At 51.0% G+C, this 14,676-nt stretch overlaps 1 protein-coding gene across 3 annotated transcripts in view; it reads right to left on the bottom strand.

Moving 5' to 3' along the window:
- Positions 1–289: 289 nt before the first annotated feature.
- Positions 290–14,676, bottom strand: part of Adgrd1 (adhesion G protein-coupled receptor D1) — a 107,850-nt gene continuing 93,463 nt past the window's right edge. For all 3 annotated transcript variants that reach the window (NM_001081342.1, NM_001347486.1, XM_006504308.2), the window contains 5 exons: positions 6,180–6,271; positions 4,083–4,209; positions 3,716–3,757; positions 3,341–3,433; positions 290–2,425 (listed from right to left, as the gene is read on the bottom strand). In NM_001081342.1, the coding sequence (NP_001074811.1) occupies positions 2,330–2,425; positions 3,341–3,433; positions 3,716–3,757; positions 4,083–4,209; positions 6,180–6,271 (450 nt within the window). In that variant the 3' untranslated portion in view covers positions 290–2,329. The remainder of the gene's footprint in view (positions 2,426–3,340; positions 3,434–3,715; positions 3,758–4,082; positions 4,210–6,179; positions 6,272–14,676) is intronic.

Here is a 14,676-nt window from a genome sequence, read left to right as displayed (position 1 = left end):
AATTTTAGCGGCATAAAGAAGCAGTCTGTTGCAGCCAATGAGAAAATGCATTTAGAAGGACTGTCTATATCTTGTGCACCGATCAGCCTAGGAGGACCCAAGCCAGACAGTCCCCTCTGTCATCTCCTTCCTCCCCAAGCCTGCAGTTTGCCCTGGGGTGCTCACCGGGACCCCTGGGTTACGGACGCCTGGGCTGGAATATACTGCACATACAGTAAGTGATTCAACTTTGGAGGTGCCATCCTGTTCGGGTACCACTAACCACAGATTGTGACGCTCAAGACTCTAGTTAAGGACATTAAGAGTTTATTTCATCAAAATCACAACATGTCTTCACTATAGCAGCGACTCATCATCGTCCCTCTGCCACAAACGACGCACACACACCATTCTTCCTAATTTATGTAGGGCCAAATTATACACAGATAACAAATGACTGCAGAAGCCAGAGTCGGGAGCCTATAAATAAAGCACACGCTTTCACTCACTGGAGATGGGAAGCCGAGACAGGTTTTGCTCTTGACTTCCCTTGATATATCAGCTACATAAGAGCGAGTATTAAAAAAAAAAGCCAGAAACTGAGAATCCCACTGGGAATAAAGGACTGGCCTGGTCTGCCTTGCTTTAGTGGGAGTCCAGCGTGCATGGGAGGGATACAGTGTTCTCACTACTAGGAGCTCAGCAGGGCAGGTGGGACCCTGGGTCACCGGTGTTTGGTTTGAGGAAGGATGAGATGCTGAGCAGAGACCACCCACATTCTTTAGAACAGGACTTGTCACCAGATACAGAGTCTCAGCATGGCCTCAGCCTGCACTGGCCAAAGGGGCTGCAGGAGGGTAGGTCAGAGGGTCCCATTTGGCTAATAGATTTCAGTCCTGGCTTAGCCAGAGCAAAGTCTGGCCTTATAGCCTTGTGGCTTCTGGACGCCTGTAGGAAATTGTCACTTAGGGGCTGGGGTGTGGCTCAGTGTGGAGTGCTTGCCTGGCTATGCCAGGCCTTGGCTCTACTTCATTACAGTGGAGAAAAGAACAGAGAACATTTAAGCTGAAAAGATCTGAGCGGAAACATATCCTAAAGCCAAGTAAGGCATGGGAATAAGAAGGGGCTCAGGGCTGTTAGGGATCTCATGGGAAGTGAGAGTTTTCCAGTATTGGGGCCAGACTGGCCATCTAGGCTGTGCATGTCACAGACACTTAAGCTCCTTGTCACACTGGTTGGCCCTTCACAGCCTGCTCCTTAGTCCTCGGGGATCTCCATCTCCATGTGGACCTTGTTGTCACAATGACTGTACTTCCCAGGGCTGAGTCTATTTCTGTCCACTCACACCAAACCCAAAGCTTACAGTGGTCACCCTGGCCAGCAGCAGAGACTTGGTGTGCCCCCCACCCCTTACTGGGAGGAAATCAGCCTCTGCAATGTGGCTGGTCTGGTCTGTCACATGAGGGACATCCAATGTCTAAGCTGTCTGATGCCTGTTGGCTCTTACGGAGGAGGCACGTCTAAATAATGAGAACACAGACCCTAGGGGTAGCAACACTCCCAGAAAGCCAGGACATACAGGTACAGGGGGACACCCAGCAGGGAAGCTCAGCCCCCAAGGAGGTCATGGACAGTAGAGAGGCTCGTGTTTGAAAAGAATATTCTAAGGCTGACTTTAGGTCCATCAAGGAACAACTTGCAGAGAATAGACAGCATCGGGTCCCATGAAGTGGCTCCTTTAGACTGTCTTCACAAAGATCCATACAAGGGATAGTGGGCGACTCCAAACGGGCAAAGGCGGAGAGTCCAGAACTGGCTGTACAGCTAGGGTGGGTGGTGGCTCAATTAGTGTCCCCTTACGTGAAGATGTACATTCCAATTGGTGCTGGCTTCATTCCCCTACATGGCTCGGCTACCACCTCTGTGGACCCTCTGGAGAACCATAAGACATTGAGTAGCCCTCAGGACTGTGAGTCTCCTTCAAGGCTGAGGCTATGTCCTCTAGCCCCATCTTTACATGTCATTTAATGCAGGCTTGCTGGGATGTTGCTCTGTGCATACGATAACAAGGGAGGTCCGGTCTTAGTGGTCACCATGGGCTACTCTGCACTCTGGTGTCCACAGAGGACAGAAGTGCCCACCACACCAGGGAAGGAGGGCTACATCACTGCTGCCCTCACCACCCTGAGTCCACTTGCAGTGCCAGGCAGGACGTTCTGCACAGTCATAGGTAGGGGCCATTATCCCAGGCCAAGGTATCAAGAAGAAGAGGGACCCAGGATGTAGGCAGGGTATACATTTTTTTCTCTGCTTCAGGGAAGGCACTTCTTTTGAACAGAGGTCACCCTGCTCACACAGCGGATAGGTCGACACGGTGGGCAGAATGGCTGCTCTTATCCCAAGGGCTTAGCTTTGTAGATGCCGTGCCTGGACGGGTCCCATTGACCTACAAACCACAGAAAGAGGTGTGAAGACAGTTTTGGGGAGGTAAAACTCATTCTGTGGCATGCGAACAGGTTTGGGTCTCAGGTAGTGTGAGGTTGGGGAGGGGAAGGGGGGAGGCCCTTCTGAGACACAAGGCTCTGAACACCCAAAGGGTCCAGACTAGAGCACCCTGTGAAGGTTCCTGCCTCATCAAGACCAGGTTCTTGGCACCTCACCACTCAGGCAAGTTCTTTTTGTGGAAGATGCCATCCACCAGGGGCTTCTGGGACTGTCCCACAAAGCTATGCCTTTGTCTTTGCTCTCATGAGTTTCTTCCCATGAAGGGACAGACAATGGCCATTAGGCAAATGGCTGAGGTGGGAGTTTGGCCATGAGTCAGTGATACTTTGGCCTAGTGTCATCTGGGAAGAAAACGCTAGACCAGAGGTTCTCAACATGTGGGTCATGACATATCAGATATCCTGCATATCAGCTATTTGTATTATGATTCATAATAGTAGCAAATTATAGTTATGAAGTAGCAATGAAATTAATTTTATGGCTAGGGGGTCACCACAGCATGAAGCATTAGACAGCGTTAGAAAGGTTGGAAAACCACGGCTCTAGAGCAAGGTGTTAATATGTGGCAGGTAAGTGGATTATATGGAAGATGAAGCCCTTCCAGGGGGCTGGAGAGGAGGGATCTGTGGGCAGAGTACTGTATTTAAACATGGCTTACAGCACCATTTATCCTTCATTAAGCAGAGGCTATGTCCACCTGCGAAGCAGGCTTGTCACCAGGCCGAGGGCCAACATGGCTGGTCCTGGTGACAGGCACACTAACCAGAGCCCTGAAGATGGTGAAAGGAAGGGGGAAGGCGTTTGGAAAAGGTTAGTGAAGCAAAGGGAAGTGTCTCAAGGGTCTAATCTGACTCACGGTGTCTGAACTGAAAGGCTTCGTGTTCGCGGTCCGGGCAGAGCTGCTCGTGAGGGACCAGACCTTGGTCTTGTGCTTGAAGGCAGCCCTTACCTTCAAAGGCAGAAGGAGAAGTCTTAGAGGGACCTCCAGAAGTTGATATATCAAACCCTGAGGGGTCATTGCCAGCGGTCTCTAGAGGCTTGCTGTGACATGAGTCCCAAGCACCCAACGTAAAGGCAGGGCCATCAAAGGTGGTCCCCATGTCAACATCCGGTTCCTACACAGAGCCTGACAAGGGTCATATTACCCTAGACAGTGCAGCCCTTCTCTGTGTGCCCTTACGGTGCACTGAAAAGCTACTTGGAGCTGTCAGGGGGTAGGGGATGGACATACCTCTGAGTTCAGGAGACAGTGAAAGAGAAAGATGAAGAGGCCCTGGGAAGGGAGGAAAGGGGAGACGGCATCAGAACCACACATTGACACAAGGGCCCTCCATCATGGAGGCCTGAGGTTGGAGTGAGCACAGCTCACTGTCTGTGAGGAGGCAGGCTTGGTGTGACCCACAGCCTGAGGTCAGCAGCCCCAGGGAAGCGGAATTTCCAGATGACTCCATTGGGGGAAGGACAAAGAGCCTAGTGGTCTCTCCAATTCCCAAGCAGAGGGCACTAGACTCCCTTGGAACCCGGCTGGGATGATGGGAGCAGACGGTGTCCCATGCCTATGGGATGTCCCAACCTGTTGGCCTACAGGCTTGTCTTACCTGTAAAGAGTTGAGTATAGCAAACATGTATTGGAAGACCAGGGCCCGGTCACTGACGGCAAGCACCCCAAATACCCATGAGGTCCCCAGAATGGGTAGCAGCACAGCCACAGCCTTGGCTGTCAACCTGGAACAGAGACAGTGACTTTCATGTAGGTAGTGGGCAGGCAAACCAGGTCAGGAGGACCTAAGGGTACCAGGTCTGCTGGGAGATGAAACGGCTCAGTAGGGAACAAGACTGGCTGGTCTGGGGACACCTGAGGGCATAGTGGGCAGTGGCTTCCTCAGCGGATCTGCTGCCACCAACCTGCTATCTCAGGGTCCACTTATCTCTGAAGCCCCACAGAGCCCAAACAGGGCCAACACTTGGTGGTTCTTCTGCAGAGGGAGCTAGGTAATGAAGACACCTCCCAGCTGGGCTCTGGGAAAGGCGGTGGGTAGAAGAATGTGGTAGAAGTATAAGTGTCCTGGGCATAGTGCCAACCTTGGTAGTGTAGCTGCCAGGCTAAGATAGGAGCAAAGGCCTGGGCTGGGTATGAGAGCTGGTGACAGACTGGTGACCCTGACCCCCCAGAGGACGTAGGTCTGAGGACAGAGTGAGGAGGAACAGGTCCTATCCTGGTCAGGCTACATTGGACAGAGGACAAACCCAGGCTCCCCCACCCCTCAGACAGAAGATGAACAGAAATGCCCTTGGCCCGCCACGAGCTTACTTCCTCATCAAGGCATAGCCTAGAAGGTTCCAGGGGCAGAAACAAAACAAGAGAGCTGACTCCACTTGTCAAGTTAATTTATGGTGTTTAGAATAATTATTGCATTGATTTGTTGTGGCTTGTATATAGTTTTTGCTCCCTTTTTAAAGTCACGGGAGGCCAGCAGCCTGACATCCTAGCTGTCTCTACAAGAGCTCCCAAGTCACCTGGGAGGGGGTCCTCAGCCTTGATCCTTAGGGTTCAGGGTGCTTACAGTTCTGAATGGTCAAGAAGAGCTGTGAGGGGCTGGAGAGATGGCTTAGTGGTTAAGAGTACTGACTGCTCTTCCAGAGGTCCTGAGTTCAATTCCCAGCAACCACATGGTGGCTCCCAACCATCTGTAATGGGGATCTGATGCCCTCTTCTGGTGTGCCTGAAGATGGCAACAGTGTGCTCACATATATAAAACAGATAAGAAAGTCAAGAAGAAGAAGAAGAAGAAGAAGAAGAAGAAGAAGAAGAAGAAGAAGAAGAAGAAGAAGAAGAAGAAGAAGAAGAGCTGTGAATCTTTAGGTTCTTGGATCTCATGTGTGAATCCCACCCCATTTGCCATAAGGCCTGGCCACTGTCACCATAGTCCCATGCCCCAACCTCTATACAAGAAGGAAGATACTCTGGCCATTGATGGTCTGCCTGTAGCAGGGCAGTGTGGATTTGGGCATGAAACCCACACAGAGGAGAAGAGGTTCAAACTGGGAACTGAGCCCAGGAGACAGTATCTCTATGAATGGGGTCTCTACCAGGATCAGGACTTCATGGTTGCTGTGTCTCCCTCTGCCATATCCAATTGCTGTAGGTTTTTCTGATGTTTGCCATTGGCTGGTCCCAGTGGATAAACACCAGGAACCCAGGCAGCCTCGAGTGGCATGTCAGTCCCATGGGGTAAGGGGACACTTCCAAAGATACCTCCTCCCTTAGTGGCAGCCCAGCATGCATGGAACACTGCTTGCAGGGATTTCCCCTCCCAAGGCATCCCTTGGGAGAGAGTCCTGCTGTTCCCTTTCCACTGTGAAGGAAGCAAAGGGCAGAGGGGCCCATTGCTGCAGAAACTAGGAATCAGATCTTCCTATCTGGAGTCTTCATCTCACCTCCTTCCAGGTGTCTCTGGTTCTGGCTGAAGACGTCCCAGGAGGGCATCTATACATGGCCCCTACAGCTGCCCTGGGACCTTGCATCACCAAGATAAGTAACAGAATAAGGACTCAAACCAAAGGCTGTCCATGAAGGCCTTGAGGAGGCAGAGCCAGCTGAAGACTCAGGTGTTAGCCCTGGGGAGCAACACTGTTTGTCCCTCTTGAAGCCTTCAGTAGCCCCCACGGGATATGAACAGTTGGGGTCAACTCACTTGAAGGCACTGGGGTCCCCATGTATCTTGTAGCTATCAGTGCTGATGTGGGAGATGACCCTCGTCACAGCAACCAGGATAACAATGTTGACCTGCAAGCGGGGAAAGAGGGAGACAATAAGGAGCCAGACCTATCCACGGGACACTGGAACCTGCCCCACTGTCACGACTCCTTAGCCAGCAGGGAACACAGAGGGAACAAATTCAAGGCAGGTCTTCGGGCTTTGAGCAGGACAGATACCACATACACCTGCCTCTCTGTATGCTCCTGAGCAAAGGCAGACAAGGCAGGGGCTCAGTTTCCATCCCACCAGCATCCGAGCAAGAAGAACGAGTGTGACCTTCGGGGTCAGATAAACCAGCTCAAAGCTCATCTCATGCTTGCTCACTCCATTTGACCCTGGACATCTCTGTTGGTCCTGGGAATTCTCTGCTTCCTACTGGATGAGAAAGACGGGCTGCTGCAATCCAACCAGGCAAAGAGGAGATGCCCCGTTTGTCCAGTCCACATGTGGCAGCCGGCTCTCATCGCCCACATATGTGATGTTTGAAAGCCGTATTGGGTGTTCTCTCTGCCCAGCCCTGCCCCTGTCCCTGCCCCTGCTCCTGCTCTTGCCCCTGCCCCTGCTCCTGCCCCTGCTCCTGCCCTTGCTCCTGCCCCTGCCCCTGCCCCTGCTCCTGCCCCTGCTCCTGCTCCTGCCCCTGCCCCTGCCCCTGCCCCTGCTCCTGGGTAGAGACCTGCTGGTTGGCTCCCATCCTAAGTCAGCACTCCAGAGACAGACTCTCACCCAGCTCCTCTCTTACCTAGCAGCTCTCCTTGATCCTAAATATTAAAGGACAAGGTGGGACTAGCAGGGGGAACGACTCCTCCCTGAGTCTCTCTTTGTTGAGGGGATCCTTGGGGGGGTTGCGGGAGGGGGAGGAGAAGGTTGTGAGAGCTATGTGTGGCCAGAGCCTGTTCCCTTAAGTGTTAAAATCATCATGATACTCATGAAGCCAGCTACAGGCTCACAACCTTGGAACTTACAGTCTTTACCATCAGGCCTTACAGAGAGGCTGCTGGCCTCTCCAGCCTTGCAAGCAGCTGAACCAGGCAACCCTAGAGAGGCTGGCATTCAAGACCTCCAACCCTACAGCCCTTCGGTGTTAGTAGCCCAGGTGGATGAGTCGCGGACCATTCTGAGGACCCCACCCCCACCCCAGCATAGAATGCGTGATTTGAGGGGGTGGGGAACGTGAGATGCTATCCCTGCTCTGGTTCCAGCAGGTACTTTTCCACTCCAGCCCTTTCCCGCTGCCTCCTCCCAGCTCCCATCAGTCATTTCAGAGCCTTTTGTTAAAGGTTTTCAGATGAGACAATTCTGGGTCTGTGCTATGCTGTTCCCAGGGGGAAAAAAAAGAAAGAATAAAAAAAAAAAATCAAGGCGCTGAGGCACTGTGGGTACCTCGCCTGTCCTGTCTAGACTCTTGCTTATACTACCATCAGACATGAACAAAAGCTTAACCATCACCTTCCCTCTGTGCCTGTTGCCCTGGGTAACAACAGAGTCTCCCAAGGTCGGAGAAGATGGGAGAGGTTAATGCATAGCCAGCAAGCACAGTGTCACGCAGTGTCCAGTAATTCTGCTGCCCTCCAGCCTTCCTACAACAGTTGACAGTGGCCAGAAAACTGCATTTGATGGGAGCAAGGAGAGACTGTGGGGGCGATGGCTTTTAGACTTAGTTATATTCGTACTTGGACAAGCTATTCGGGGTGACTGATCCCAGGGGCGGGGGTGTCACCCCCAGACCACCACCATCATTGACACCTGAGAGCATCCTGCTATCTTCAGTCATGGTTACACCAGGCGGTGTGCCCCATATCCCACAGAGCACCCTCTGTGTCTTCAACGGAGAATGGAGAGCTAGCAGCTCCCAGCCACAAGGTCACAGACCCTTCCGGCCCACCTGCCACGTCTTTTCATTTGAATACCTTTGGTTTCCAGAGTGCTGGAGTTTTTAAACAACACAATTCTTCTTGCCTTTCCCCTGATTTGGAAGGTGGAGGGTGGGGTGGGCAGAGTGAGCCACTTTCCCACTGGCATGCTGCCAGCCTGGCCCTTTCACTTTGGGAATGCATAGCTCGGCTACCTCACACATCTGTAGAGCCTGCTGGCTGATGATTAGAAGCACACGGTTACGCACCGTCGGATTACAGATGTGGACCCTCGGGCTCTGTAGGTCACACCTATAACACAGCCCTGGTCATTCTGCCTGCCTATTGGGGTGAGCATACAGTTGGAGGTGCCCAGACTGTAGAAAAATCAGGGTGATCGAAAAGCTAGTACCAAGCTTGCTCTTCCCTTAGGGAGAGTTCACACTGGGGGCAGAGTAGTAGACACAGGCAAAGATTGTTCATATATTCTGATTTTTTTGCATATATTCCTAAGATTTCTTCTCAACCATGTTGACAAATTTAAAAATCAAATTGCCTAACTACTTTTTAATTTAGAGCAATTAAAAATTAAACAGAAAATTACCTGAAACTCGTTTTTTATTTTTTATTTTTCATTGAACATGTCAACAGCATCCCTGGGGGGGTCACCAAACTAGGTTCTACTGACTCAGGGACAGTGATGGGCCTCGGAGAGAGCCAGTGGGATTCTGCCTTTGGGGGAGTGTCTGGGAACCTTATTTGAGGTCAGAGGTCACACTACCCAGCTCCACCTATAAGCTTACAAGTTACATCAGGATGGGCAGGTCACATGAGCTCAAGGTCACAGCACCTCCTCTGGACACTGTAGAAGGTGATGCCATCTCAGATCTCCGAGGATCAAAGTCCAGATACTTAGCTCCGTGTTTCCGTGCTTCCTAAACCAGGCTGCCAACAGGACGATCGACTCAAGATGGAGTGTTTCACAAACATGTAAATGTGGTAGTCGATCACGTTGGGATTTTTGGGACTGATCTCATCAAAAACTACAGTGTCCCAACAGCAGCAAAGCTGCTCACATTGCTATCTGCCCTGACTCATCACCATATCTCTTTTTATAGGGTTTTTCTGGGTTTTGTTTCTGCCCTCAACATAGCCAGGGTGTCTGGTTTCATCTGGAGACCTAAGACCTGGTCCACCACATCTGTACTGACTTATCTACATGTCTGTGGTTTTGTATCTGTTACTGTGCAGAGACCATCCCGTAGGCATTGGCATCGGGAGAGGGTGGTCTTGAACTGTGGAGTAAGACAGGAGCCAGTGGCCTTCGAACCACTTAATGGAGAGTACAAAGGAGAGTGGGCCTGGCCCCTTGGCTTCACTCTGTTCCCTCTGGCCCACATTCTAGCAGAACTGGAGAGGCCTGTCTGAGGTGACTGTCAGGGACTTGGCCTTGAATTTGCAGGACCTGTCAAGATGGGGACAAGCTACTAAGGGCAAACACCAGAGAGACAATTCCAAGCTGTGTTTCCGAAGAAAAGAATAGAACTGCACAGCGGACATTCAAAATAGAGCCCACAGGCCAGGATGACCCAGGAAAAGATCATGGTGACTTCTGGGGAGGAAGGAGGAACGGTAGGTGAGGCCTCTGGGATTGAGCCAGGATCTGCAGCTCTGTCAACTCAGGGCCATCTAGGAACTTGTGTGTGTGTGTGTGGGGGGGGGGGGGGGGGAGCAGAAATGTTCATAAGCATTTTACATGGAAAAATTATCCACATCTGCATACATACACAGACATTATATGTATATGTGTACATATATGGATATGGTATATATGGATATGGTATATATGGATATGGTATATATGGATATTGTCTCCAGTGGTATGTGTCTATGTCCCACCATCCCAGTGACTGCTTGGGAACTCTATGTATAGCCTTGGGCTGTTGACTTATGTGCCTGTAGCTTTGTGTAGCCATGAATCTATGGGTCTATAGCTCTATATAGTATTGATCTATGTGCCTATAGCTCTGGCTATAACATGTCAATGTGCCTGTAGCTCTGTGTAGCCATGGATCTATGTATCCATAGGTTTTTTGTTTTTTGTTTTTTTGATTTTTTGAGACAGGGTTTCTCTGTATAGCCCTGGCTGACCTGGAACTCTCTTTGTAGACCAGGCTGGTCTTGAACTCAGAAATCTGCCTGCCTCTGCCTCCCAAGTGCTCGGATTAAAGGCGTGCGCCACCACACCTGGCTCCTATAGTTCTTTATATCTGCAACAATGTAACTCTGTAGATCTATGGGCCTGTAACTTTGTGGATCTGTGGATCTATGGGCCTATAGCTCTGTGTAGCATGGATCTATGCACCTATATCTCTGTGTATGGCCTCATGGATCAATGGGCCTATAGCTCGGCACCTACAGCTACATAGACATGTGTCTATACCTGGCTTCTCAGGGAAGACAAGAACTTTGAGAACCCAGAATCTCTTCTCTTTCTCAGTCCTCTTGGAGTCATTGTCCTCCTTCTCTGGTTGGGACAGGCACAGACCAAGCAGGCCACTGTGGAGCACAGGCTGCAATACCCTGTAGGGAAACCAGGTTATGCCACCAGATAGAGGAACTGGTAAGGTTGTGTGAGCTCAGACCCTGGAAGTCTCAGAGACTTGAGATTGGCAGGAGTCAGGCCACTCCCTATCCACTTCTGTACCAGATCTGAAACTTGTAACCACAGCACCCCACTGAGATGATCTTGGCAATCAGTCACTTAGCATAAACACCTGGAGTTCTCCATGCTAATGAGATATCTAGGTAGGCCCTGAGCTGTCAGCTTCCCTTCCTGGGCATTCCTTTCCACAAAAGGTATTTAATCCCTGGTACACCCTGAGTAAGGTCGGTGTATGTATGCATTCACATCCACCATCAAATAAACCAGTCTGAACAAGCAAGAGTCATCTCTTCATCAAAGATCATCGTGGGGGAAGAACCTCATTTTAGAGACTCATGTCTGAATCTCCCTGGGAAGGCCTTCTCCTCCAGCCTCTCAGCACTTCGGAATCAGACCAGTTCCACCCATTCCAGGCCCTGCCTTTGCCCTCTCCATCCTGCACGCAGATGCCCAGAGAGTAGGTTAGACCCGTAGACCCCAGGTTTATACCTATGGTGCTCGGGTACCCAGAAACCACTGTGGACTCCCCAGATCAGACTTTACCCTGCCTTCTCCTGGTGGGGTGGAGGTAGCACTCGGAGCTCTCCCAGGAGAAGTGGGGTGCTGTGTGACAAGACCTATTTTCTCCCTGATGTCTCTTGTCATGGTTGGGGACATTGGGGGCTCTTTGGGCTGCCTTGCATTCCTTTGTGACCGAGCTTCTATCCCATAATGTTATAATATATAATATATATTCAGAGAAGTGATGTATTAAACTGAGGCCATTTGTATGGGTTGTAATCAAACAGCTATGGTCTCACACAGGCCAATGGCCAAGGAGAGAGGAGACCAAGGAGAGAGGAGACCAGGGGTGGGGGTGGGGGTACAACCTGCTGAGTCTTTGATTTCAGATATCTGGCCTCTGTGACAGAGAATAATGTTCTTCATTCAAGCCATTGCTCTGTGATACTTTCTTGCAAGAGCTTGAGCAATTAAAGCCCTGGGGAACTGCTGCTCTATTGGACAAGGGCTCCATTTAGCATCATCAAATTGGATGGGGGTGGGTCCTGATGCTGAAAGACTTGGTTCTGCTTTTCTCTTTAGCTCAAAGCCTAGGAATCCCACAGGCGCCCATTTACTGCCCATAGCCTTCAGGCCAGCCCTCACTAGCACCGGTGAAGCCAGTATTCTGGCAAAAGCATCCCACTTCCTAAAACGGCTCTACTTGAAAAACTTGCAAGCCAGCTGGGCATAGTGGTGCACGCCTTTAATCTCGGTACTTGGAGGCAGAGGCGGGTGGATCTCTGAGTTTGAGAGCAGCCTAATCTACAGAGCAAGTTCCCAGGGCTGCACGGAGAAACCCTGTCTGGGCTTGAGAGGTGATTGCAAAGAGCCTGAGGCTGTTCCCAGCATCTGCACTGGGTGCCTCAGAACCGCCTGTAATCCAGAGGATCCAACAGCTTTTAGCCTCCCTAGGCACACATACACAAAAATAAATAAATAAATGAATGAATGAATAAATAAATAAATAAATAAATCTCTAAAACCGTGCTAGCCGAGTGGAGTGTTTTCAGATTGCAGACAAAGTCTAAGCATGGGGCAGCCACCATTCCCCACGGCTCCCCAGGGAGCCACCATTCAGGAGTATCCGCCCCACATTTTCTCTGCCATTTCCCTCTTGCAAGAGAATAAGTGCCCACAGAGAGCTTTTACCCAAATGGGGTCAGGCCATGCTTGACATCCAAAACTTGCTTCCTTCATTTGGAAGTAAGGCGGAGCACTCCCGGGTGAATGAGGGCACGGCTCAGGAGGGTACAAATCCTACCATCTTCTGAGGTAGGGGGCATGAAATGCTATTCCATTTCTACACCAGGATCCAGCCAGAGGCCAGCCAAAGCTACAACATGCCCCCCCCACACACACACACCCTGCATGCATTTGGAATTAGCCAACTCTTTTCTGTTCTCTCTCTCTCTCTCTCTCTCTCTCTCTCTCTCTCTCTCCCTCCCTCCCTTTTTTTGCCAAGGGCTGGGTAGTAAATACTTTCGGCTCTGAAGGCCACCATGCCTGCCACAGAATGTCTCAGCACTGCTGAGCAGCAGTGAACACACTGTAAATCAGTGGGTGTGGCTGTGACCCAAAACCCAACCTCAAAGCAGGCCTAGTCATACCGCCTGCCCATTTACCGTGGATCCCTTAGAACACCTGTTCTCAACCTTCCTCCTCCCTAACACTTCTAACCTTTAATACAGTGCTTCCTGTTGTGGCGACTATTTTTGTGGCTACTTCATAACTGTAATTTTACTACTGTTACTAATTGTGGTGCAGATATCTGTGTTTTCTGGTGGTGTTAAGGGACCCCTGAGAAAGGGTCTTTGGGCACTAGACGCCCCACTACCACCAAAGGCTTTACAACCCACAGAGGCTTTCCGCACCTCCCTCTCAGCTTCTGCCATGCCCCACTGTACAGGAAGGCATCAATGACCCAACATTAGCCATCACTAGAGCAACCCTGGACGGTTTACAAGCTGTGATCTCTAAGCCTCTGCAGATGACGGTAACACACCGTGCCTAAGGGCACTGGATGCTGGTCCTTCTCATCCCAGCATCAGAAACTCAATACCCGTGTGTGTTCCAGGCTCACGCAGCCCTGGCTATGACTCCCAGGAGTCGTGCTACCTAAAGCATACTGCTCACTTCCCTGAGCTTCGGTCATTCTTAGCCTCAAGTCCTTAGCCACACCGTGTGATGCTTAAAGCTTCCCCTCTTAGCCTGGCTCGACCTCATCCCTAGACCTTACCGCTCGCCCTCTTCAAAGGTGATTCTCACCATGCTGAATGGGACCCTCGCTAGACCCTGTGATCCTCCCTGCTGGGTCACAGCTTCCAGTTCCTCGAGGTTCCTTTTCCCAAGAGGCTATGTGCAAATTTGCCCTTTATAGCAACCAAGCCCTGGGAGCCAGAGATCACCTCAGGGGACTTGACCTATAAACACAGTTCCTGAGCCAAGCCAGCCTCAGCCAGGACCCAGCCTCGCTAGTAACCTCAAAGCTAGCATGGTCCCCCACTCCACCCCATACCCCATCAAGAACAGAGGAGATTACATCCAGAGCCCTGGGGCCTATAGACCCTGCAGAGCAGAGTTTCCCGTGGAAAACGGTACAGCAATATCAACAGACTGTAGCTAGGACCACAGTGGTCATGTGGATAGCAGGAGACACGTGCATAGTGACCGCGCCTGGCCTCCCTGCTCTGCAATGACAGCTCACTTGCTGCTCTCTGTAAACCCCCAGCCAAGAAGGCACCATTGTGCCCATTAGCATGAGAGCATCAGAGGAGTTTCCATGAGGACGCTCAGGATGTCCCTCCGTTTCCTTTACCAGGGTCCTACCTCAACCAGTGCCACTGAACAGGGGTGGCCACATGGATTCACAGCTGGAAAAAGGAGAGGAGAAGGATTGGCTTGTGAGCCTTTTGGGGTGTTTGAGCAGATGGAGGGAGAGGGTGGCCTTCAGATGGAGTCATCCCATCCTTTATCTGGTGACATGTGAAGTCTGGCATCACCTGAGATGCGAGGGCAGTTTTTTTTACCCTACTCTCAGGGTAGGGCTGGGATACCCCATCTTAGGGTTAGCAAACCAGCCTACTGATACTCTACAGGGGTATCCTTTGGGATTGGTTAGCAATGGCCCTGTCCTGGGACCTATGAAGGACAGAACACCCTGCAAAGATAGAAGGGTAAAGGGCAGGATCTCTGGAACTTCGATTATGACTAATTATGACTCAGACTAGACAAGGAGCCCCGCCCAGGGTATGTGTGTGGGATGTCCTGGCCCCTATGACTACACCAAGTAGTCTGTCAACTCCCACATCCTCAGACATGAGCATCAGCACACAGGCACGGAGGTCAGCAGGAGGAGGTAGCCATGGTTACGAGAA

Source organism: Mus musculus, chromosome 5 (assembly GCF_000001635.26).
Source record: "Mus musculus strain C57BL/6J chromosome 5, GRCm38.p6 C57BL/6J".
NCBI lineage: Eukaryota > Metazoa > Chordata > Mammalia > Rodentia > Muridae > Mus > Mus musculus.
The sequence above is the reverse complement of the archived record's forward strand: the minus strand, read 5'-3'. Positions and strand labels throughout refer to the sequence as shown.